Source organism: Sorex fumeus, unplaced genomic scaffold, assembly GCF_029834395.1.
Source record: "Sorex fumeus unplaced genomic scaffold, SorFum_2.1 ptg000095l, whole genome shotgun sequence".
Lineage (NCBI taxonomy): Eukaryota > Metazoa > Chordata > Mammalia > Eulipotyphla > Soricidae > Sorex > Sorex fumeus.
Window position 1 is genome coordinate 7,827,178 of NW_026606152.1, and position 27,263 is coordinate 7,854,440.

The 27,263-nt window shown below is 39.6% G+C and overlaps 1 protein-coding gene across 1 annotated transcript in view; it reads left to right on the top strand.

Moving 5' to 3' along the window:
- The window catches only part of RNF17 (ring finger protein 17), a 195,667-nt gene that overhangs the window by 35,893 nt on the left and 132,511 nt on the right, over positions 1-27,263 (top strand). Inside the window, 3 exon segments of the mRNA XM_056133014.1 lie at positions 25,003-25,174; positions 26,494-26,570; positions 26,842-26,916. Of these exon segments, the coding sequence (XP_055988989.1) occupies positions 25,003-25,174; positions 26,494-26,570; positions 26,842-26,916 (324 nt within the window).

The window sequence follows — 27,263 nt, forward strand, 5'->3', positions numbered from 1 at the left end:
TTTATGTACTTGTTTATTGACCACTTATTTCATTTGGGAAAAACTGTTCAAGTACTTTTTTCATTATAAATATATTATTATGGATTTGGAGGAGTTCTGTACTGTATTAATGGATATTAATACTTATCAGGCTTATCATTTTCAGATGTTTTCTCCCATTCTGTGAGAGATTCTCTTTTTTCATTATTGTGATAACGTCCTTTAATCCACAATTTTTAATTCAATAAAATGCAATTTATCTATATTTTTATTTTATTGCCTATGTCTTGGGTATCATATCAAATAAATCATAACTAAATGTAACAGCATGAAGCTTTTTTCCTATATTTTCTTATGAGGTTTGTAGTAGTAGTCCTTAGATTTAGTTCCTTTACTTATTTTGAGTAAATTTTTATATATTTATAGAGGTAGAGTATATCTTTATTCTTTTACATATAGTTATTCAATTTTTCTAGTATCCCTTTGGGGGAAAAAGTTGAGATTAATTTTTTCTTCATTGAATTATCTTAGAATGTGTATCAAAGTTCAACTGACCATTTATGTGGTTTCTCTCTGGGTTCTATTTGAGTTTATTGGCCTGTCTCTTCTATATGTTAGTAGCAGGTACACACAAGTTTTGATTTCTGTAACTTTAAGCAAGTTTTGCAATCAGATATCTGTGCTTTCCAACCTGTTCTTTTAATTCAAGATTGATTTGGCAATGGAAAGTAGGAAGGTGTGACTCTTAGGACTGGATTTTCTTTTCTTCATTAAATGTCTGATATTTTTATAGTGACTGCATTGAATTATCGATTGCACTGGACAATATTGGCACCTTAACAAATATTGCCTTCTATGAAGTTGAGTTTTATTGTTTATTTACTTTGACTTGGGAACTACAATTAGTGCTCTTCAAAGTTTATTCCTGATTATGTTCTTAGGGGACCAGATACTGGGTATCGAACCTAGACTTTCCATATGCAAAGAACAGCGATAGCACAGCGGGTAGGGCGTTCGCCTTACAAGCGGCCAACATGGCCGACCCGAGTTCGATTCCTCCGCCCCTCTCGGAGAGCCCGGCAAGCTACCGAGAGTATTCGATATGCCAGACACAGTAACAACAAAGTCTCCAATGGAGACGTTACTGGGCCCGCTCGAGCAAATCGACGATCAACGGGAGGGCCTTTACCTTTTACCTATTTTCATCCCATTGAACAATGTCTCCAGCCATAAGTCTTTTATTTTTATCTTCTTTAGTTTTTTTATCATATGTGTTATATGTATTTAAGTATATTTATTTTGTTTCCTTCTTAATTAAGTACTTCCTTAGTGTCTCTCTCTCTCTATATATATATATACATATATATATATTTTAATCTTTTGGGCCTGGAGTGATAGTACAGATGGAAGAGTGTTTGCTTTGCATGGGACTGACATGGGGGTACAATCCCCAACACCATATACAGTCCCCCAAACCTCCAGGAGTGATCCCTGAGTAAAGAACCAGGAGTCAGCCCTAAACACCTCCATGTGTGACTCAAAATCAACCATGAAAGGACTCGGTGGTTCCACCTCCTGAGATCTGGCATGGACTAGCAAGTAGTCATAACACAGCAGCTGAGAATGGCCCTACACAGTGTGACTGCCCTCCTTGCTAACTTCGGGAACTGACTGAACAAGCCCACATACAGGCCATCCCACAGGCCTGCAGGGACCCATAGACCATCTCCAGACCATCTCACAGACCATCCCCAGACCATTTCACAGATCACCCCACAGGCCTGCAGGGACCCACAAGCCATCCCCAGACCATCTCACAGGTCATCCCATAGGCCTGCATGGAGCACACAGACCACCCCCAGGTGCCAGGCTTGTCCCTGGGAGAGGCTCGGCCTCCCCCTACTAGGCTGCAGGGCAACAAGCACCTAAGAGCTGCTCCCAGTCAGCTGTTGCCTGGATTCATGGAAGACAGTCCCACCTGTGGCCAGCACCAGGCACCTGCAATGCCATGGATACAAGTGACTGCAGCCTTCCAAGGGTCTCCCAGAGCGACATTCCTACTCCTCACCCACAGAACCTTACAATAACAGGTGCATTTTGTCTTGTTTTATCAGTGCTGATCTGCTCTGGTTCAACATGAGCCACTCCCAGCAATGCTCTCGGCCCACCATAGCCATACCCAGCCAGGGCTGGGGCCAAGGGGACCAGACTGAGCCTCCAAACATGCCAGGACTGTTCTTTGCAACCTGAGTCATGTCCTAGGATACACTGCTTTGGGGATGACCATTACAGTGATCACCGTTACAAGAGCAGGAAGCATGGAGCAGAGATAATCAAGGACAGTAAACACCAACTTGGCACCCATTTTTATGTAGGTCATACAGTGATCCTGAGAAGAGCAGCCAGCCCTACCCTGCACATCAGACTTGTGGGGAGTTAGTAGTATGACCTACTGGCCTTCAAGTGTCCATGAGAGCCAAGTCTTCAACCGAAGGTCCAGGTAGAGGCAGGCATGAATGTGCAAGAAAGCTAAAACGTGCTGGCCTGTCATTTCAGTGAGAACTCTCGCTCCATGGACCAGTACACAGGAAAGCTGCCAGGGTTTACAGCTCTAAACTGATCCTAGATGGGCTACAAGAGCTCGTGACCAGGAGAAAAGAAAGGTATTAACCTGTTCTCATGAACCAACTTCAAGAACGCAGCTCAGGCTAGCAGATAAGGGGAGTGACAGATTGCTCTGTACCTTAAGGGAAGATAGTACTGCCTCCAGGGTCAGAAAGCAAACAGGGAGTAGGTGCATTCCAGCAACTTACACTGCACCCTGTGAAGAGCTGCAACATTTTGATTTTTGCGTGCGTGCGTGTGTGCGTGTTCATGTGTGTGTGTTGAGGGGCAGGGGAGTACCATGACACCCAACTGTGCTCAGGGCTAATTCCAGGCTCCATGCCCAAGGATCACCCCTGGCAGGCTTATATGGGAAATTGGCATTGGAACCTAGGCAAGGCAGACTCCTTTTAGTGGTATTCTAATGAACAACTTTCTGCCTCACTTTCTTCTGAGTTTACAGTAACTCCACCACCAGCAAGTGGGGCTGTGTGGTTCTACCCTTTTCCCCTAACCACCTCCTGTGGGGCAGGCAGGCTAGTGCTTGGAAGAAGGAAGCCCAGTCGAGAGGACGCACCAGACTCACTTCCTCTTTCATCCTCTTAAACCCACTCAGAAGAGCAGCTCTGAAGCACAGCTCAGGAAATGGATGGGAGATTTCCCTGGAGAAAAATGTGTCATTCCCCAAATCTTGACCAGAAGGACAACCAAACACTTTACAATTTCCCCGCTCTGTGCTAGTTTTCTGTAGGCCTCCACTGTGACCACACCCACCAGGGTAAAGTCATGTCCTCAGATCAAAGCCCAGACTGTCCTATATTTTTTTATTGATGCTGTTATTTTGCATCCTACATTTATGCTTTGAATAACTATGTAATCTGTAGGGTAAAATTCTGTCAGATACAATTCTAATTGGATGACTTTTTCTTACCTAATCTTGCTCTAATTTACACTTATGTATTAATAATATATTAAAGATCAGTTGAATAAACACACCTTCTTATTCTTAATCTTAGAAGAAAAACTATCAGTTCTTCACAGTCTGTAGTGTTATATTAGCTATGGTTTTTCCATTCATAGCCTTTAATACGTTGATGTGGTTTCCTCAGTTTATAGTTTATTTTTATCATGAGCGTTGATAATACATCACATACTTCTGTGTAACTTATAATTATTAGGGCAATTTTTATTTTGTGTTAATGTGCTTTATGTTAATTTATTTTCCTATGCAGAAACTTTATTAATTTTTAATTAATTTATTTTTTTATTAGTGAAACACCATGAGTTACAGTTGTGGACTTACAAAACAATGATCAAGTACCCATCTCTCCACCAGTGCTCATTCTCCACCACCAATGATCCCACTCCCACCCCTCCCATCCCCTCCATCCCATCCCGCTTCTGTGGCAGGGCATTCCCTTTTGTTCTCTTTCTCCTTTTGGTTGCTGAGGTTTGCAAAAGAGGCATTGAGTGGCAATCATGTTTGGTCTATAGTGTACTTTCAGCATGCATCTCCCATCCTGGGAGGATCCTCCCAAAACCCTTTACTTGGTGTTCCCTTCTCTGTCTGAGCTGCCCTTTCCCCTAGCATGTGCAGCTGGCCTTCAAGCCATGAAGTGAACCTCCTGGTACTTATCTCAACTATTCTTGGATGTTAGTCTCCTGTTTTGTTACTATATGTTCCCCAGATGAATGCAATCTTTCTATGTCTGTCCCTCTCTTTCTGACTCATTTCACTTAGCATGATACTTTCCATGTAGTACCACCTGTATGTAAATTTCATGACTTCATCTTTTATAACAGCTGCATAGTACTCCATTGCATAGATGTACCAAAGTTTCTTTAACCAGTCATGTGTTTTCGGGCACTTGGGTTTTTTTCATATTTTAGCTATTGTGAACAGTGCAGCAATGAACATAGAGGTGCAGATGTCCTTTTGGCTATACTTTTTTGCCTCTCCAGAATATATTCCCAGGAGTGGTATTGCTGGATCAAATGGGAGCTCAATTTCTAATTTTTTGAGAATCATTCATACTGTTTTCCAAAAGGGCTGAACTAGTTGGCATTCCTACCAGCAGTGAAGGAGAGTCCCTTTCTCGCCACATCCACACCAACACCAGTTGCTTTTGTTCTTTTGGATGTAGGCCAGTCTCTGTGGTGTGAGGTGATAATCTCATTGTTGTTTTTATCAGCGTCTCCCTGATGATTAGTGATGTAGAGCATTTTCTCATGTGTCTTTTAACCATTCAGATTTCTTCTTTGACAAAGTTTCTGTTCATTTCATTACCCCACTTTTTGATGGGGTTGGATGTTTTCTTCTTGTGGAGTTCAACCAGTGCTTTATATATCCTTGATATCAACCCCTTATCATATGGGTATTGGGTGAATATCCTTTTCCATTCTGTAGATTGTCTTTGTATTCTGGTCACTTTATCTTTGTATTCTGGTCACTATATCTTTTGAGCAGGAGCTTCTTAATTTAAGATAGTCCCATTTGTTTATCTCTGTTTCCACTTGGATGGTCAGTGGAGTGTCGTCTTTGAAGATACCGTTAGCCTCAATATCATGGAGGGTTTTGCCGACCTTGTCTTTGATGTATCTTATGGATTTTGGCCTGATGTTGAGATCTTTAATCCATTTTTATGTGACTTTTGTGCATACGTCTAAGCCCATTTTTTTGCATGTGGTTGTCCAGTTACACCAACACCATATGTGGAAGAGGCTTTCCTTGCTCCACTTCACATTTCTTGCTCCTTTATGAAAGATTAGATGTTCATACATTTGGGGTTGTGTGTACACATATTCCACCCTGTTCCATTGGTCTGCAGCCATGCCTTTGTTCCAGTACCATGCTGTTTTAATCATTACCGCTTTGTAGTGAGTTTGAGGTTGGGAAGGGTAATGCCTCCCCACATCTTTTTCCCAAGAATCTATACAGAAACGTTTTGCATTTAGGATTACCTTCTATTTGGTCATAGTATAGTATTTTTTAATATGTTGCTGCATTGATTTACAAGTATTTTTTGAGGATTTTACACCAATTCTCTGAGATTTTATTTTATTCTACTGTCTTAATGCTGACTTCATAGAGTAAGTTAGGTAGTGCACAGGCATATTCAGTTTTTAAGAAAGATTTGTTTTGATAGTTCATTGAATTTGAATAGAATTCATCAGTGAAGCCATAAGATATAGGAAGGCATTGGTTTTCAACCTTTTATACATATAGACTGGCACTGGAAGTTGAAAACCCACTGTTTTTTTCTTTGGGGGAAGAATTTCTTTGAGTGTTTTTGTTTTGTTTTGTTTTTTGTTTGGAGGACATACCTGGTGATACTCAAAGATTACTCCTGGCTCTGCACTCAGGAATCACTCCTGCAGATGCTTGGGGATTTAATTTTCATGTGTGAATTTTCTAGTTTCCTTCTGTTTACTTTCTAGTTTCACAGCTTTGTGTACAGCATTATCCTTCTGTATTATTACTCCAGACCCCTACAGGATATTTAGAAGTAGGGGTAGTATTTAAATATTAATTCATATTTTCTTTTTCTTCAGGATTTAGTCTTCATAGATGTTTTCGTGGATTTCACCATTTTTTTCTAGGCTATTCAGTTTATTGGCAGTTTTTCATGTATTCCTCTGTCTCATTTCTGAAAATTTGATCATCTTATCCACTCAGTCTTTTTGATTTTAGTAAGTTGATTCTTATTTTTTAACACTGCTTTAACTCCATCCCATACATTTTAATATTTTGGGAGTTTGTCTTAGTAATTTTTCTCTTTTTTTTTTCTTGAGGTAGGGGTTAGGCCATGCTTGGCAGTGCTCAAGCTTAACTCCTGGCTCTGCACTTGTGTATCACCCTCGCAGGTCTCAGGCAACCATGTGGAGTGCTACAGATTGAACCTTGGTTAGGAGTGTGCAAGGCAAAGGCCTTTCTTAGTGGTGTTTCACTGAGCTATTTATGTGATTAATTTTTACATCTGAATTTTCTAATTTCCTTATATTTTATAGTTTCACGGTTTTGTGTACAGAAAAGTTGCTTTGTAATCTTTCAATATTTTAAAATAAGATTTTGATTCTAACCTAATATGTGACCTAGCCTGGATGATGTTTCATGTATACTTGAGGAAAATGTATTATCTCTGTTATTTGTAATACAATATTCTTCATTAGTTTCTGTCATCGTCTTTATATCTTGTTAGGTCCAGTTGATCTATAATGTATAAATAATTTCCCCATTAATATTATGTGTGTTTTTGTCTACTACTCGAAATATTGATATTGAAGTCTCAACCTATAGCAGTTATAGAGTTATTTATTTTTCACTTTAATTCTGTCATTGTTTTATATATTTGGGAGCATTTGTATTTGGTTCCAAAATTTCTTTATAATTATATCTTCTTGGTGAATTGGCCAAGAATATCGATACATGACCTCCTTTATCTCCTGTAAAAAAAATTTATTTAAGGGGGCTGGAGTGATAGCACAGTGGGTAGTGCATTTGCCTTGCACACAGCTGATCCAGGTTCTATTCCCAGCATCTCGTATGGTCCCCTGAGCACTGCCAGAAGTAATTCCTGAGTGCATGAGCCAGGAGTAATCCGTGCATCACCAGGTGTGACCCCCCCAAATTTTTTTATTTAAATTCTATTTTGTCCGATATTAACCATACACTGCTCTCTTTGGGTACTGTATTGCTACTAATTTTTTTTACGTATATTCCATTTTGTCCACACCACTCTCTATTGGCTACTATTTGCATGAAATATCTTTTTCCATCTTTCACTATTTTGGGGGGTGGGAGCATGGCATGGATTTGGGTCATACCTGGCGATGCTGAGAGCTTACTCTAGGCCTTGTGCTCACGGATTACCTGGAAGTACTTGAAGTAGCAGAGGCAGTGCCTGGAAGTAAACCATGGTTGGTCACATGTAAAACTAGTACTTTATTCCTGTATTATCTCTCTAGCCCTTGCACTATATGTTTGCATATCTTTGTATGTACGTATATGTGTTTGTATGTTTAAATATAGCTATCTTAAGGGTTTGTTTCGTTGGGTTTTAGGCCACACTTGGTGATGCTCAGGGGTTCTTCCTGACTGCTCAGAAATTACTCTTGGTGATGGAGGGCCATATGGGATGCCCAAGATCGAACCCAGGTTGGCTGTGTGCAAGGCAAACACCCTACCCACTGTACTCTTGCTCCAGCCCCTATCTTCATTCTTATGCCCTTTATATGTTTGAATATTGTTTATTTGGGGGCCACACCCAGTGGTGCTCAAGTGTTTCTCCCAGTGTGATTATTCCCAGTAGTGCTCAGGGAGCTATGCAGTATTTGTAGTGAGGATCAAACAGAATACAAAGCATGCTGAATAGTTCTTTGAAGTATGTGCCTGGGCCCTGAATACTTTTTGAACTGAGGTATAATTTCTTTTCATTATAGAAAAATACTTATTTTTAAAGTATTTTTACCTTGTATTTTTTTCTATTAAACTTGAAGCTTTTTTAGTGTTCATTTCCCTCCATTCTGTTTACTTGCTTTTATTTGTAATGCCTTACTTTAATTTCCTTCTCCTTTTATTTGTGCATATTCAATATTTTCTTTGTGGTTACACATTATGGTCTCAAGCTATAAAAATCTATTTTGAGGGAGGGCTGGAATGATAGCCCAGTGTGTAGGGCATTTGCCTGGCATGCAGCCAACCCGAGTTCGATTCCCAGCATCCCTTATGGTCCCCTGAGCACCGCCAGGAGTAATTCCTGAGTACAGAGCCAGGAGTAACTCCTGTGCATTGCCAGGTGTAACCCAAAAAGAAAAAAATCTATTTTGAGGGGACTAGAGCATACTATGGGCAGGGTGCTTGCCTTGTACTCAGCTGACCCAGCTTCCATTCCTAGCATCCCATTTGGTCCTCTAAACCCACTAGAGATGATCCCTGAGTACCAAGCCAGGAGTGAGTCCTAAGCACTGCTGAGTGTGCCCCCCAAAAAATAATACTTTAATTGAGCTTAATTGAATTGCATACCATATCTTTACTTATTAATATGTCTATTGATCCTTGTTTTACTGTCACAGTTATGCCTTTATACTTTGTATTTTTTTAATATAAATTTAAAATAACTTTTAAATCCTATGGAAAATAGAATGAATCTTGTAGAAAATAAAAATTGAAAGTAGAGCTATAAACCAAGTTTCTAATAATATATGAACAAATATAAAATCTGCATCTATCTTTTTGTGACTTTATATTACTATCTATCTAACTTCCTTTGATTTTAACCTTAAAGACTTTTTTTTACCTCACAGCCTTTTATGGAGTTGAATTATACTGGTAATGAGCATATTCCACTTTTGTTTATCTGACAGTGTTACATTTTTCTCCTCATTCTTTGAAGGGCAGCTTTTTTTTAAAAAAATCAAAACACACTGTATTTAATAAGCAAACTCAGAGCCTTAACTTAAACACACTTCTGGATATTTTAAAAGGTATTCTTAGAACATAAATTGAAGAGTAGCTTTGATATAGAATTCTTAGTTTTAAGTATTTCCTTTAAATGTGTTTATCCCTGAAAAATCTTCTGAAAAATTGATAACCTTACTAAGCATCTTTTGGGCTGGAGCGATAGCACAGCGGCTAGGGCATTTGCCTTGGCCGACCCAGGTTCAACTCCTCTGCCCCTTTTGGAGAGTCTGGCAAGCTACTGAGAGTATCTCATCTGCACGACCAAAGCCTGGCAAGCTCCCCGTGGCATATTCAATATGCCACACACCGTAACAACAGGTCTCACGATGGAGACTTTACTGGGCCCACTCGAGCAAATATCAATGAACAACGGGAGGACAGGGACAGGGACTAAGCATCTTTTGTACATGACTAGTTGCAGTTCCTGTTTCTTTCAAAATTATTTGTCCCTTGAGGGTAGAGAGTTAGAACAGCAGGTAATGCACTTGCCTTGCATGTAGGCAACTTGGGTTTGCTGCACCCTATATATCCCCTGAGCATAACAGGAGTTATCCCTGAGTATACAGTCAGGAATAAGCCCTGAGATTTGCCGGATGTACCCCCCCAAAGAAAAAAAACAAAATTTTTATCCTTCCACATTTTGATTATGTATACAAAGTTTTATAATATAATATTTTGAGTAGCCACACATAGCAATACTCAGGAAACCATATGTGATGCCAGGGATTTAACTGGGGTTGACTGTAAGGCAGGGAAATTACCCCTGTACGGTCTCTCTAGCCCAGTATTTTTGGGTGTGCTGGGGACTTGGGAGAGGCATAGAAAATTACACCTGATTGTTCTGAGGGGCCATACTTGGCTGATCGATCAGGAGTCACTTCTGGCTCACTGCTTAGGAGTGTCTTCTGGTTCTGTGCTCAGGCCCTACCTACTGGGAGTTTGGAGGACTATACGACACTGGATTCAAATCGGTGACACTGGATTCAAACCTGTGTCAGGGCTATAGTTGCATACTAGGCAAATGTATGTACTCTTAACCATTACTCTTTCCCCCATTTTTTATTATTGTGGTAAGATGGTCTATAATAATGTTACTTAATTTTTATGCTATTGGCATGCAGTGTTATATTACCACAGTGACCAAATTGCCAGAAATACCAATAGGCCTCTTGTCTGTCTCATTGTTCCCCATTCCTTCCCCTCAAGTCTTTGTTGTCAGAGTTGAAAGATTTGTTTCCATGAAGCAACCTCTGTTCACTTTCTATGTTTGTATACCACATATGAGTGACATTATGTGGCATTTTTACTTCTCCCTTTGTTTTATTTAACATGACACCTTACAATTCTATCCAACTTGTAGAAAAATGCAAGATTTCTTCTTTTCTTTTGAGTAGTATTTTATTGTGTGTATATGCCACCATTTCTTTATTCATCAGTTTTGGGGTTCATGGGCTATTTCCAGATCCTGACTATTTTTTTAGCGTTACAGTAAAATTACATGCGCAGGCATTTTTTCAGATTAATGCCTTTGTCTTCTTGGATGAGGAGTGGAAACACTGAGTCATATGAAAGTTTTATTGTAAGTTTTTTTTATATATTACCATTTTGTGTTCCATAGAGGAGGAATCAGTTTATAATACTAATTGTATTGTAACTAGTACTGTAAACTGAAAAAGAGGGGTTCCTTTTTCACTGAATCCCTGCTGGCATGAATTATTTCAAGGTTTTTTGAAATAGGCCGTAACATCAGTGTGAGGTTTTTTTTTTTTTCACTTTTTCATTGTTTTTATTTTCACTTCCTTGATAATAAGTATGACCACTTTTTCATATGTCTACTTGTCTTCTTTGAGGATGGGTCTATTGAGCTCTTCTCCCTACTTTTTTTCGTGGAGATTTGTTTGATTTTGTCAGTGCTCTTATTAGCTCCTTTGTCAGATTTATGATGTAATTATATGGAATATTTCCCATAGATTCTACCTTTCACTACCTTTCAGCAGGATACCTTACATGAAGTGGGGAGAAAGGAGAAATGACAGGCTCAAGAAAGAAGTCTGCTACATCCCTCTACCCACCTTGGTTATACAGGAAGTGCCTGGGGAAATCTAGGACTGTTAGAAGTCTGCGATGAGCCCCTGCATGGGACTGACCTCACATTTCATGAGCCCTGAAAGGCAGCCATCATTTCCCATACCATGGCAGAACAAGTTTACTTGTACTTGAAGAACAAAGTACCTGAAGTCCACTTGTTCTGCCATGGTGTGGGAAATGATCCCTGACACCCAGTTTCTCAAGGAGACATGAACTTAGACTGGAGCAAGGAACTGCCCTTTATAGCAAAAGAAAGTCCTAGATCTTACCCAGGTTATTGGGGTCCATTGTCTTTCCCTCACAGAAAAGAATTCCAACAGGAAGCAATCAGCTTTATTTAGATTATGAGGAAAGAAAGGGTGAGAATGAAACAGGGTGAGGAGTGTGAGAGGGAAAGAGAGGGAGTGAGAAATGTGTCCAAGAGAGAATGTGAGCTTCTCCAGAGGGAGAGAATAGAAAATACACATCTTAGGTAGAGATGCAGGCCACCCCCTAGAATCAATAGGTGCTTGCTTGTATTTGCAAAGTTTCTTAGGTTTTCTCTATAGCTGGCCACACATTGGGCTTTCTACACAAATAAGATTCCTTTGCTATGGTGCTGTCAAGAGAAGACCTTGAAAATTTTCATGGCCCTTTTATATGTCCTTATTATAACATTTTGTTCCTGCAGAAGTTTCTCTCTGAAGAGGTCTATCCTTTTCTGGGCTTATGCTGTAGCCAGTTAGAGCATTTTTTTTTAATGTAGGGGCACTGCTATTTATTCAGCCACTGATTAGCTGATTGAATTGTGCATGAACTCCACCTTACTTTTTTTTCCATTTTTTATAATTTTATTTATTGAATCACCATGAGAGCAGTTACAAAGCTTTTGGGTCTAAGTCTCGGTCATATAGTGAAACACCTGTACCTTCACCAGTGCCCATTCTCCACCACCAAAAATCCCAGTATACCCCCATCCCACACCCTCCCCCTACCTGTGGGGCAGATGATTTCCACATTACTCTCTCTCTACTTGGATCACATTCAATATTTCGACACCAGATCCACCATTATTATTTGAGATTTTACCCCAACACTCAGATCTGCTGAAAAGGCAACAGTAGACAATTTGTGTTCTATTGCTGGTTATGAATAACATATGATGTTGCGTGGCTGCAGTAAGGCCATGTGATTTTGAATTTCTGAAATTTTAACACTTAAATCTGGAGGGATTTCTGCCAAAAGCCACTGGGTTTCGAGATTTGCTCCTGAGTCTCTGGGATCATGGCCATTGAGCAGCTTGATCAGGAGCCAGAAAGGCCGTTCGTGGGCAATGACTTGGGGTCTTATTGGGGTGGGGAGGACGGGCCTGGCTCCACCCCATCCCCTGAGGCCCAACAAGTTTCATCACTGCGAGCCCAAGCCTGACTGTCCAATGGCCTCTGGAGGATGACAGCCACCGAGCCGCCAGGGAGAGACGGCACCTTTTCCCCCCTGGGGTGGCCCGGCGACAGTAACCTACTGCAGGGTCCGGATGCATTTCTGCCAAAAGCCTCTGGGTTTCAAGATTTGTTTCTGAGTCTCTGGGATCATGGCCATTAAGCAGCTTGATCAGGAGCCAGAGAGGTCGTTTGTGGGCGATGACTTGGGGACTCTTTGGGATGGGGAGGACAGGACTAGCTCCACCCCCATGCCGTGAGGCCCTGTGTGTCTCGTCACTGGGGGCCCAAACCTGACTGTCCAGTGGCCTCTGAAGGATGGTGGCCACTGGGCCGCCTGGGGGAACAGGCCAAGGCACGAAACCTATTCCCACCTGGAGTGGCCCAGCACCTGTAACCTACTGCAGGGACCAGACGCATTTCTGCCAAAAGCCACTGGGTTTTGAGATTTATTTCTGAGTCTCTGAGATCATGGCTATTAAGTAGTTCAATCAGGAACCAAAGAGGCCATGCCTCCAATTATGTAGCTGAGCCGGAGGTGGTTTGTGGGTGTGTTTCCCACATACCTAACTTTTGGCCGGTTACTTTCTTGGTAAACTTTGCCCCAGGTTTTTGGGGTCTGGCGAAAGGCACAGCAGCAATTTTGGGGTATCTGGAAGTCTGAGGGCGCCATCAGGCTGCTGATGCACTCGCCTCAACAGGTATAGATTGACCTGCTGGCGGCACCATACCCCCAACAGTTAGAGCTTTTTTAAAAATTATTTTTATTTCAGTGAATTGCCATGAGATACAGTTAAAGACTTACAAACTTTTGTGATTACAGACTTGTATCATTATGTTTCAGTCATACAGTGTTCCAGTACCCATCCCTCCACTAGAGCCCATTCTCCACCACCAATTTTGCTGTATACCTCTCCCCACTCCCACCCCTTCCCGCCCTCTGCCTCTGTGGCAGGCACATTCCCTCTTACTCTCTCTCTCCTTTTGGGTATTATGGTTTGCAATACAGATACTAAGTGGCTATCACATTTGGTCCAATCTCTACTTTCAGCACACATGTACGGTTCCGAGCAAGCACTCGAACCATCAGTTACTTAGTGGTCCCTTCTCTATCCCAGATGCCTTTTCCCCCAGCACATGAGATCAACTTCCAAGCCATGGAACAGTCCTCCTGGCCCATATCTCTACTATCCTTAGGTGTTAGTCTCCTATTATGTTACTTTATATTCCAGAAATGAGTATAGTCATTCTATGTCTGTCCCTCTCTTTCTGACTCATTTCACTTAGCATGATACTCTCCATGTCCATCTGCTTGTATGCAAATTTCATGATTTCATCTTTTCTAACAGCTGCATAGTATTCCATAGTGCAGATATACCAAGTTTCTTTAACCAGGTAGAACATTATCAGACCTTAGTTGCTGTGTTCACAAAGTGAGTATTGTAGTGATGCTTTACAACTAGTGACAGAGTAACCTCTCCAAATACCATTTTCATTTTATTCTGACCCAGAAACTTATTGACAGGGCTTTCCCCCACCCCACCCATGTATGCCTATTTCTTTATTTTCCAGTAGAAGGTACTATGACTATTGCTTTGAAGTTCCGTTTTGTATGTAGTTCTGTGAGCTTAATGGCTGATCCCATATGCTTCCTCTAGTTTCGGTAGAGGGTTCTTACTGAAGTTAATGACTTATTTTGGAGAATGTTTTGCCAGTGAAATAGAGGAAAAAGTTTTGACCTTTCAAGCTATCCTGAATTTTACTTCATAGTCATCTTATATTTTATACCAAGATTAGACTAGAGTTTGGTTTTGGTTTTGGCCCAAAAAACATTGCTTGTTATAGTTGAGCACTTGCCATATGTGTGTGTGATGCTCTGGGCTGGATCCTTAGCACAGACAAATAACAAAAACAAGGCATAATCATTGAACTAAATAAAATATCAGGTCTCTAATTTTTTCTTGTTTATACTGTTGCTATTTGTTCTGTTTCTGGAATTAAACTTTTTTGGCATGTTGCATGTGGCTTACATGAAGTGGGGAGAAGGTGAGATGGCTGAAAGTCACCCCCCAGCTGGGAGTTGCCCAAGGGCATAATAAAAATAAATTGCCAAAGAGCTTATTTTTTTATTTTAATGAATCATCATGAGATAGTTACAGAATTACAAATTTTTGTGGTTACATTTCACAGTGGTAGGGCGTTTGCCTTGCGCACAGCCAGCCCGGCCAAGCCAGGATCGATTCCTCTGTCCCTCTCGGAGAGCACAGCAAGCTACCAAGAGTATCTCGCCCTCAAGACAAAGCCTGGCAAGCTACCCATGACGTATTCAATATGCCAGATACAGTAACAACAAGTCTCACAATGGAGCCATTACTGGGCCCGCTCAAGCAAATTGATGAACAATGGGATGACAGTGAGACAGTGTGACATTTCAATCAAACAGTGTTCGAGTATCCATCCCTCCACCAGTGCCCATTCTCTACCACCAATGTTCCCAGTGTCCCTCCTGCCACCTGTAACCCTTCCCACTCCCTGCCTCTGTGGCAGACACATTCAGTCTTACTCTCTCTCTCTCCTTTCGGGTATTATGGTTTGCAACATAGGCACTAAACAGCCATCATGTTTGGTCTGTAGCCTACTTTCAGCACCTATCTACCATCCCAAGTGATCCCTCCAACCATCATTGGCTTAATGGTCTCTTCATCTCATCTTCCTTTTCTCCCAGCACATGAGATAGGCTTCCAAGGCATGGGATCACCCTCCTAGCCTTTATCTCTACTATCCTTAGGTGTTACTGTCCTATTATGTTTCTTTATATTCCACAAATGAATGCAGTCATTCTATCTGTCCCACTCTTTCTGACTGATTTCACTTAGCATGATACTCTCCATGTTGATCCACTCATGAAAATTTCAAGGTTTCATCTTTTCTCACAGCTGCATAGTATTCCACTATGTAGATATACCAGAGTTTATTTTTTCTTAATTTTATTTATTTATTTTTTTAAATTCTTTTTTTTAATGAATCACTGTGAGATACAGTTGCAGATACTTACAAACTTTCGTGCTTATGTTTCAGTCATACAATGATCAAGTACTCATCCCTCTACCAGTGCCCATTCTCAACCACCAATATTCCCAGTATCCCTCCCACCCATCCCCCAACTCATTCCTCCCCCCGACTCTGTGGCAGGTGGATTCCCTTTTCCTCTACTCTCCTTTAAGGTGTTATAGTCTGCAATGCAGGTATTAAGTGGCCATCATGTTTGGTCTATAGTCTACTTTCAGCACACAACTCCCATCCTGAGCAGGTCCTCCAAACATCCTTTACTTGCTGGTCCCTTCTCAATCTGAGCATCCTTTTCCCCAGCATGTGAGGACAGCTTCCAAACCATGGATTAATCCTCCTGTTCCCTATTTCTACTATCCTTAGGTGTTAGTCTCCCATTTTGTTACTTTATATCCCCTCTCGGAGAGCCCGGCAAGCTACCGAGAGTATTCGATATGCCAGACACAGTAACAACAAAGTCTCCAATGGAGACGTTACTGGGCCCGCTCGAGCAAATCAACGATCAACGGGAGGGCCTTTACCTTTACCTTATATTCCACAAATGACTGAAGTCCTTGTATGTCTGTCTCTCTCTTTCTGACTTGTTTCACTTAGCATGATATTCTCCATGTTAATCCACTTATATGCAAATTTCATGACTTCGTCTTTTCTAACAGTTGCATAGTATTCCATTGTATAGATGTACTGAAGTTTGTTTAGCCAGTCATCTGTTCTTGGGCACTCGGGTTTTTTCCAGATTCTGGCTATTGTAAACAGTGCTGCAATGAACATATGAGTGCAGATGTCATTTCTACTATTCTTTTTTGCATCTCCAGAATATATTTCTGGAAGTGGTATTTCTGGGTCAAATGGGAGCTCCATTTCTTATTTTTTGAGAAATACCCATATTATTTTAGATTGAGGGCTGAACTAGTTGGCATTCCCACCAACAGTGAAGAAGAGTCGCTTTCTCCCCACATCCGAGCCAACACCAGTTGCTTTAGTTCTTTTGGATGTGGGCTAGAATCTGTGGTGTGAGATGTTATCTCATTGTTGTTTTAATCTGTATCTCTTTGATGATTAGTGATGTAGATAATTTTCTGATGTGCCTTTTGGCCATTCGTATTTTTTCTTTGAGAAAGTTTCTTACCATGAATGGCCCCATTTTCTGGTGGGGTTGGATGTTTTCTTCTTGTAGAGTTCAACCAGTGCCTTATATATCCTTGATACCTACCCTTTATTAGATGAGTATTGGGGGAATATCCTTTCCTATTCTGTATATTGTCTTTGTATTCTTGTCACTGTTTATTTTGAGGTACAAAAGCTTATTAGTTTAAGATAGTCCCGTATGTTTATTTCTGCCTGATCAGTGGCGAGTGATCTTTGAAGATACCTTTAGCTTCTGTGTCGTTGAGGGTTTTACCAACCTTGTCTTCAATGCACCTTATGGATTCCAGTCTGAAGTTGAGGTCTTTAATCCATTTTGATCTGACTTTTGTGCTTGATGTTAGGTAGAGGCCTGAGCCCATTGTTTCTTTTGCATATAGCTTTCCAGATTTGCCAGCACCATTTGTTAAAGATGCTTTCCTTGCTCCACTTTGTATTTTTTGCTCCCTTATCAAAGATTAGATGATCATATACTTGAAGGTGTGTGTAAGGATATTCAACTCTATTCCATTAGTCTACTGCTCTGCCTTTGTTCTAGTACCATGTTGTTTTAATTATTACCGCTTTGTAGTAGAGTTTGAGGTTGGGGAAGGTGATGCCTCCTGTTTTATTTTTCCACAGAATTGCTTTAGCTACTCGTGGGGGGTTGTTGTTCCATCTGAATTTCAGGAGTGTTTCATCCATTTCTTTAAAGAATTTCATGGGTATACATATAGGGATCACATTGGATCTGTATAATGCTTTGGGGAGTATTACCATTTTGGCAATGGTAATTCTCCTAATCCATGAGCAGGAGATGTGTTTCCATTTCCTCATGTCCTCTTTTATTTTGTGAAGTAACATTTTGTAGTTCTCTTTGTACAGGTCCTTTACCTCCTTAGTTAAGCTGATTCCAAAGTACTTGATTTTCTGAGGCATGATTGTGAATGGGATTGCTTTTTACATGTCACTTTCTTCTCTCACTTATTATTTGTGTATAGGAAAGTCATGGACTTTTGGATATTGATTTTATAGCCTGCAACTTTACTGTACAAGTCTATTGTTTCTAGGAATTTCTTGGTAGAGGTTTTGGGGTTTGTATAAACACACAAAAAATAAAAAGGCCGGCAGTCAGGCCGTTTCCCCACTCCACGGAGGTCGATGGCGATGGTCAGGCGAAGGAAGAAAACGGGGACCAGGCTGGTTGGTCTTAGCAGCAATTTATTACATGGAAGACATGTATGTCATGGAGGCCTCAGGAGTCCTCAAGCACGTGCGCCTTTGTTCTCTCAGCTTCTGTCCTCAGCCCCATCTTCCCAGGTTCTCTGATGCACATGTCCCCTCAGAGAGCCCTGAAATCTCCCTTATATAGATAGTAGTACCTCTAAAGGGCGCAATATAGTGATGTCATCAAAAGGAGTTACAGAAAGAACACTGAGGCAAAACATACATTGTTTCTTAACATCCCCAGGCCAGTAATCCTGGCCTCACCTTTTTTACAAGCTACAAGCACTTAGATTAGCACAACAAAGACCAGTCTGCTAGAGCTTGAAATCTACATCTCCAAAATCAGCCAGCCTGGAGCCAGGCATCTACATCCCAAAGACCAGGCCTGGTTTAGCACCTGGGATCTGTATACCTAAGGCCAGCTAGGTTCCTGTGAGATAAGAGAAACTACCTCAATATACTGAAATCATTTACTGAAGGCAGTTTGAAGGGGAGAAAGCAGTCTCATCCAAGCTAGTCAGGACACACAGGAAAACTGCTCCTAGGACGTGTTTCTCCTCTCCTTGTCCAACCAACATATAAGCATACATAATATTAATCATTTTGTATGGACACAGTAAGAAATACTTTGAGCTTATAGAATTGCTCTCCTAGGGCCATCTCGATCTCAGACTGCAGTGCTCAGGCCAGATATCTTTCCTATTCCTAGCAGCAGGGCCCTAGTCTTGTCATTACTTTTGGATCATGACATCATTTGCCTATGATCAACCTCTTAACTTATAGTTAAGAATCGTGGCACCTTGGCCTGGCCCATAGCGATGCCAGGGTAGCACATAACTTACCTGCTTGCCCTGGTTCCATCCAGTCCCACGTGGGGACCCTGCCCTTGGGGTGCTAAGAAGTGAGGGCAACTGAGGCTTAAGTGGAGAAGGCAGCTGCCCAGGAGTGAATAATATCCAAAGCCAATTAATTCCTAAGTTATATAGCATAATATTAATTAATTGTCTCCCTGTATCTATACTAAAGGACACTGCATTAAAGTAAACTGCTCAAAAGACATAAGGAGAGGAGAAAGACAATATTAACTTACAGTACAGCTTCAGTGTCTAAGCAGGATGAGACCTTACAAATTGGTTGGGGAAGAGAGCATAGAAGAGGTTACAGACAGACAAAGTAATGGGAGTGACTCGGGAGCACTGTGATGGGTACAATCTGATAAACCTAAGCTCTGTGTACTCCAACAGGGGTTCTCTAAATATAGTATCATATCATCTGCGAATAGTGAGAGCTTGATTTCTTCCTTTCCTATCTGAATTCCTTTAATATCTTTTATTTGCCTAACCACTATGGCAAGTACTTATAGTTCTATAGTGAATAAAAGTGCTGAGAGTGGGCTTCTTTGTCTTGTCCCTGATCCTAGAGGAAAGGTTTTTAGTTTTTCCCCAGTGAGGATAATGCTAGCCATAGGCTTGTGGTAGATGGCTTTGACTATATCGAGCAAAGTCCCTTCTGTACCCATTTAGGTGAGAATTTTCATCAAAAACGAGTGCTGGATCTTGTCAAATGCTTTCTCTGCATCTATTGATATGATCATATGGTTTTTATTTTTTCTTTTATTGATACGATGGATCATGTTGATTGACTTCCAAATATTAAGCCATCCTTGCATCCCCAGGATGAATCACACTTGGTTGTGGTGTATGATATTTTTGATAAGTTGTTGGACTCTATTTGCTAATATTTTGTTGAGGATATTCGCATCCATGTTCATCAGAGATATCAGGCTGTAATTTTCTTTTTTTGTGGTGTTTTCTGTTTGCTTTTGGCATTAGGGTGATATGTGCCTCCTGGAATTGTTTGGGAGTGTTTCTGTTTCCTCGATTTCCTGAAAAAGCTTAGAAAGAAGCTTTTTATTCAGTATGCCCAAAACAGTAACAAGTCTCACAATTTGTTTTGAGATGTTACTGGTGCCCACTCGAGCAAATCGATGAACAACTGGAGAACAGTGACAGTGACTGTTTATTTTCTCAAAGAATCAGCTCTTAGTTTCATTGATCTTTTGAATTGTTTTTTTTGTTTTCCGTGTCATTGATTTCTGCTCTAAGTTTTATTATTTCTTTCCTTCTGCCAGTTTTGGGCTCCTTTTGTTGTTCCTTTTCTAAGTTCTTGAACTGTGAGGTCAAGTTATTTATGTGGCCCTTTCCTTCCTTCTACCTTGCTTTTTTGCATCAATGGGATATATTCCCAGAAGTGGTATTGCTGAGTCAAATGAGACCTCAATTTCTAGTTTTTTTGAGAAACGTCCATATTGTTTTCCAAAAAGGCTGAACCATCGGACATTCCCACCAGCAGTAAAGGAGAGTCCTCTTCTTCCCACATCCTTGGCAACACCAGTTGCTTTTGTTTCTTTGGATGTCTGACAGTGTCTCTGGTGTGAGATGATATCCCATTGTTTTGATATGCATCTCTCTGATGATTAGTGATGAAGAGCATTTTTTCATGTGCCTTTTGGCCATTTGGATTTCTTCTTTGGGAAAGTTTCTGTTCATTTCCTCGCCCCATTTTCTGATAGGTTTGGATGTTTTCTTCTTGTAGAGTTCAACCAGTGCCAGAGAACTTATTTTTAACTGGAATTTTACAGTGTAAAATTTAAAGCCACCAGTTAATCATCTTACTGGTGATTGAAGATTATAATCAGTCCTTAAAGTTTAACTGACAAATTTTGGTTGTGAATCTCAACCAAATCCACTTACATAGTGGAAGGCAGTTATGAAAGTCATTCCTGACAAGCTTTTTAATTCTTGGGTCTCTCCAAATTAGATTATTTACAGAGTTCTAAAAGAGGTAACTGGAGGCCAGAGCAATAGTACAGCAGGTAGGACATTTGCCTTGCACTCAGCCAACCCAGGTTCAATCCCTAGCATCCCATATGGTCTGTCAAGCAACACCAGGAGTAATTCCTGAGTACAGAGACAGGAGTAACCCCTGAGCATCGCTGGGTGTGACCAAAAAAGCAAATAGTATTAAATAATAAGAGAGGTAAAGTGGTCACATAATTTCTTAGGGTATCTTTAATTTCATATTCTAGGGGGTGAAAAAAATTCAACATAGGCAAAATATGTTCATGGTGTAACAATACTAGGAAAAAATTGTTCCATCTTGTATTTTGTTATGTGATCAAGTTGGTAACAAATGAAAAAACTGTGCTTTTCTGTCAGTAGGATTATAAAATTCACTTCTCATTTTGGAAAAAAGGAAAAGAAAAAGAAATCCGCAATGACAGTTATGTGGTAAATTAGATTGTATCTATTGTCACTGGGTGGGCCTAAACTAACAGGTTATTGTAAAGCCTAAGGCCATGGAGGCTTATCATTGACTTTGAAGTGCTTATGGGAGGGACATATCCCCTGTCATACTTAGCATGTCTGCTCTAATTCTGGGACCTTTGTCTTTTTACAGTTCCTGTCCTTGAGTTGCCATAAGGAACCCCTCAATCCTCCTCCTATTAGGATTTTACTGGTTCCCTAGAGGGATGTCTCTCCTAGAGCAAGCATTTTCCCTACTTGGGTTGCAGTCCACAGAGCTACAATTCCCCTCTCTGAACTGAGTAGTAGGCGGGAGTCGTAGCCTTCAACTCTGGCCACTGTGGAGGCTTAATCCTGATTTGGGGGATAGGAAGGGCTGTCAACATTGCTAGTATTCAAAAAAATAGTCACCCCCAAGCAGCTGAATCAGTTGCAATCCTGGTCCAACTGAATTCTGGACATTTAGGTGCTGTGTGTCCTTCCCCTGTTGCTCTACAATTTGTGTAGTGATGGTTCTGTGCAATAGTTTAAGCACCAGCAGATAGACCTGACCTCCATTCACTGCTCTGTTGATAGCATAGACTTTCAGTGACCTACCTTCAAAAGGCACGTGCTTGTGTTGATCTAAAGACCTCTGGAGGGGCTGGAAAGAGAACAACGTGTAAGGCTCCTTCCTTGCATGTGGCCAACCTGGGTTCAATTCCCCTAGGGCCCTGGGTTCAATTCCCAGAAGGCCCCCAGAGTCTGCCAGGAGTGATCCCTGAGGGTAGTTCCAGGAGTAAACCCTGAGCACTGCTAGTTTTCTCCATCCCCCGTCCAACACCCCCCAGCAAAAAAAAAAAAAAAAAGATATAAAATCCTCTGATGACAAAAGGTGCAAGTTGTTTGAGATAAAATTGGTTTTTATGTTTTTATTAAGGGGGGCTTTCCCTGATTTGGTCTTTTCCACTGTTATGAGTATCAGAAGTCCTTTCTTATACTTTAGAAAAGTTATTTTCATTAACAGTGCTTTAGAGCTTCAGAATTTTTTTAAAGTTCCATTTATAATTTATGCCCCTTAATGTTGTTTATATTGCAATTATTGTATTCCTGACATTTACTGATATTTTCCTATACATAATTGAGCATATTTACCGCAGTTTAAAAGTTTTTGTTTAAGCACCCAACTCAAAAGAATGGGAATCAAATAAACTTTTCTTAACATAGTCAAAGCAGTTTGCCACAAGTCCATAGCAAGCATTATAGTCAATGGGGAGAAACTAAAAGCCTTCTCTCTAAAATCAGACATAAGACAAGGTTGCCCACTCTCACCACTTTTGTTCACTATATACAGGGAGTACTTGTGATAGCAATTAAACATGAAAAAATATTAAGGGCATTCTGATAGGAAAGGAATAAGTCAAGTTCTATTTGCAGATAACATGCTTCTATGTTTAGAAAACCTTAAAGACCCTACAAAAAACTCCGAGAAACAATAGATTTATGTAGTAGAGTGGCAGGCTACAAGTATAATACACAAAAGTCCTTGACTTTTCTATATGCAAACAATGAAATTTTAAAGTCCCATTTAGAATTGTGCCTCAGAAAATCAAATACCAGTTATGCTTAAGGATGACTGCGGTCTCAGTGCTCAGAGGTCCCTCCTGGTGTTCAGAGATCTGTGCAGTACTGGGGATCAAATATGGGCCTTCTACATACAAATTATATATTCCAACCCATCTCTGGCCCAAATGTGACCTTTTTTTGGAAGGAGGGAAGCATTTGATTATCTTATATTTTTGTATATCTTTCAGAGTCCCTATAAGACTCCATTTATTAAGGTTGTGTATATGTCTGTGTGTGTTTTAATATTTCCATTGCAGAACAGGGCTTAGCGTTCCTAGTGTCAGTTTTACGCATCTCACTCTGGGCATGAGTTTTAGTAACCCTATTAGACCTCATCAGAAAAGCTAAAGAAATGACTTTCAGAAATGGAATGGAATGGTAGTAAAGCAGGGAAGGTACTTTTTTTACATGCAGCCCACCTGGGTTTAATCTCTGGCATCTCATATGGTCCTGTGAACCAGCCAGGAGTGATTCTTTAGTGCATATCCAGAAGTAATCCCTGAACATCGCCATGTGTGCCCCTCTCCAAAAAATAAGTGACTTTCAGAGATCATATATATATGTGTGTATATATATACATATACATATACACATACAATAAAATAATTTTAGATTTGTATATATATTCTATATATGTATACATAAAATATGTATACACAGTTACCAAAATAATTTTGAATTTGTATATATATAATTTGTATATATATACATATATATACACACATATATATACACACACAATGGCTAAAATAATTTTGGAATATTCTTAACCTCCAATGCCTGTATTATAGTTTTGTATTCTTCAGTGTAGCATACTCTCCATTTTATCAGACTATATTATTTTTTAAAAGTAATAAAAAGTCATTTCAAAGTGTGAGTTAAGATAATGCAATTTGAGGTACCAGAGAGAGTCCTTATATTGTGTATTCTTTATATCATCAGACTGTAAGGCACTTGTCTTGCATACAGCTGACCCTGATTTGATCCCTGGCACTGCATATGCTTTCCAGTTACCACCAAAAGTGATCCTTAGCGGAGAGCCAGGACTAGGCACCACCAAGCAATTTTTAAGTCAGTTTTTAAAAAAATACAAAAATGTTTCAGTGCCTTTATAAGAAAATTTCACCATAGGCACAGAAAAATATTTGAGTAATACATAACCGTATAGTTATAAACATATAATCATTCCTGAAAGAATACTCTGAAAAGTAATTATGCATAAATTCTGGCTGAGTAAAATCTCTTTTAAAATTTCATTTTAATGTAATATGTATCTTCTGATATAAACTTTTAAGCAATTTTTTTGAGATATCACAGTTTTCAGTACAATTGAAATTGTTTCATAGTTGCACTGCTGCTAAACCAGTCCCCCCACCAAGTGTTTCAGAATCTCTCCACCATTATCCCAAGGCCTATTCCTTCAACCCCCTCCCCAGCTTCCTCATATCCAGTTCTGTTGATCATGTGTCCGGGCTTGTTTTGCATTGGGGATTATCTAATCTCTGTTTCTTTATATTCTGCCTGTGATTGAGATCATTTGGTACTTATCTCTTACTTTTTGACACTTCACTTAGCATGACACTTTTGTTGAAAGTTTTTAAATAGCTGGTAGGAGGCTAATGCCATACAATGTAGGTTGGGCACCTGCCTTGCCGGCAGACAACCCAGGTTTTATCCCCTGCACCACTGAGCCCTACCAGGAGTGATCCCTGAGCATAGAGCCAGGAGTAAGTCCTAAGAACTGTGGGGTGACCCAGAATCCAAAAAATAAATAAAAATAGCAGGTAGACCTTGAAAAATGTATACAGATATATCTTTGTAATGAAGTAAGTGACTGCAAGATAGCCAGGATTCCTCTTTCTTTTAGATCAAATCGTCTAGCTGGACTATTTAGCCTCTCTAATTCAATGATAACTATATCTGCATCATAACTATATCCTTCTGTAAATTATTATTTTTCTAGAGTTATACTTAAATAGCTTTCAGCCTATTTTGTAGTCAATTGACTACCTCCTGTAGCCATGTTAAGGTAATTTAACAAAATTAGTCTTTTGATAATATATATTCACTTTCACATAAATGTTTATGAAATACTACAAAGTAACTGGGTTTTTAAATGAAGGAAAAAGAGCCTGTGCGAAGAATTAGTAAGAAACACAGGTGATTACTTATCAACTATAATGATGGCCAGAAGCTATATTGAAGAGAAAAAAAATGACTTGGATGCAGCTATGAAGATAGCAAAAGAGTTGAAGTTAGCACCTTCTCTAAGGACATACTGTGACCTAAATCAGGTAATTTACAATTATATATACAAAAGTAAACATGTAAACAATGTGAAGCAATGTATTTTACTTGGTTTTGGATATAACATTTATGACTTCTCAAAAAATGTTTTTCAAGTTATCCTAATGACATCAATTTAGAATTCTTAGTTTAATTCTAAGACAAACATTAATAAATTTAATTAGCATTTTATAGTTTTCCACTTAGAGAAATGGTATAGTAAGTTCTTTGTAACATATAAGAGTAAGTAAGTGGGTCCTATTCCTGGCACAGCAAAAACAGAAACAACAAAGAGAGAAATAAGAATAGCAAAACAAATGGGACTGTTTTCATATTTCTGTGTATCTTTCAGCTTGACTTAAATACTTAATTCAAAAACCCATTCAGATTTTTTCTTCTCCCCTCGAGCTTCCCATTAAATGTGTCACTCAGAAGATAAACTTCAGCCCTGTCCTGTCATCTAATCATATGCTTTGCAGATAGAGTTGTGGAAGGGAAAGAAAAATGTTTTTCCTATGAAATTGGCATTATAGGGCTAACTCTAGATCTTCCTTACTAGTTTTTTTTACCTTTGAAATACAGATATGCTATTGTTTTTAAACTCCTCCAGACTTTGGTTTATCTGACCCCAGAATTTCTCAAATCTCTAACTTGAAGTGAAAAATAAAAAAAATTCCAGCCATCTTTGTTGGTCAATCCTCCCTCAAACTATAATTCTAAAAATAACAACCATTTAAGGGTGCATTATTCATGAAGTATTACAAAATGAAAAAGGTAATATTTGGTATTTATCATACTTAGCGATAGCACAGCGGGTAGGGCGTTCGCCTTACAAGCGGCCAACATGGCCAACCCGAGTTCGATTTCTCCGCCCCCTCTTGGAGAGCCCGGCAAGCTACGGAGAGTATTCGATATGCCAGACACAGTAACAACAAAGTCTCCAATGGAGACGTTACTGGGCCCGCTCGAGCAAATCGACGATCAACGGGAGGGCCTTTACCTTTACCTTTATCATACTTAGTGTCATTAGGAATATGGAACCAAAAAATGAGAGCATGTGAGAATAGCAATTTAGAACATAAGTATCACAATTTTCGCTTATATAACCATATCCTTCATTAGCTAATTCTCTTATTGCTACATGCTAAAACTTGTTAATTACTCTATATAAAAGTCATTTATTAATATCATATCATGTTAGTGTCTAAAAATCAAACCTTGAACACTAGTGAAATGCTCAAATGGCATAGTTTTCTTCTAAAATCTTTATTTCAGCAATGTTTATGACAAAAATTCAAGTATTAGTGACATTTCTCTTTTGATTTAGATTATTCGAACTTTGAAGTTAACATTTGAGAGTGAATTGTCACAAGTTTGCTCTCTCAAGCAAAGAAGCTCTCCCAGGTACGTAAGATAATTTAGGAGACCATAACATGTATAAAAAATATACAAGAGCCCAGATAAATGAAAATGTACAGCAACTATAAAGTGAATATTTAGGCCACAAATGTTTCTCAAGACAGTGACCAAATTTAAGTAAATTGTAATTTATGATAACCTAGAATATTAAGTATTCTTTTGAAACTTTCAGTTTTAGCAACTAATTTTTACTTAGAGTATAATATGTACTTGTACTAGAAAATATGTTTACTTATATGCTAGTGTTTTATTTTAGGTTGAATATGAATTGCAGTGAGATGATATATGTGCTCAACAATATGGGAAAGATTGAATTTGAAGACTCAACAAAGTAAGTATAAGAATGACAACATGCCACATTTAGCAGGACCTAAAGGACAGAAAAACTATCTAAGAGACAAGAAAAATAATGTTTAGTGTATATAATCCAAAAACTAAAAAATTATTTAAAGATCAAAATAGTTTCAGATTCCTGTGTGACAGAGGTGGATAGAGAGAAAAGGGCAGACTCCCTTCTCTAGGCGGTTGCCCTTTCTCTCCCTGCTTCACATAAATCAGCCAAAACCCTCTGGCATCACTTTTATTCAAAGTTAAAATTTCTGGTTTGCTCTTTAAGCCCATGTTCTTTCTTGAACATGTATCTCACTTGCTTGTTTCTATGTCTCTGCTTATTTTCAC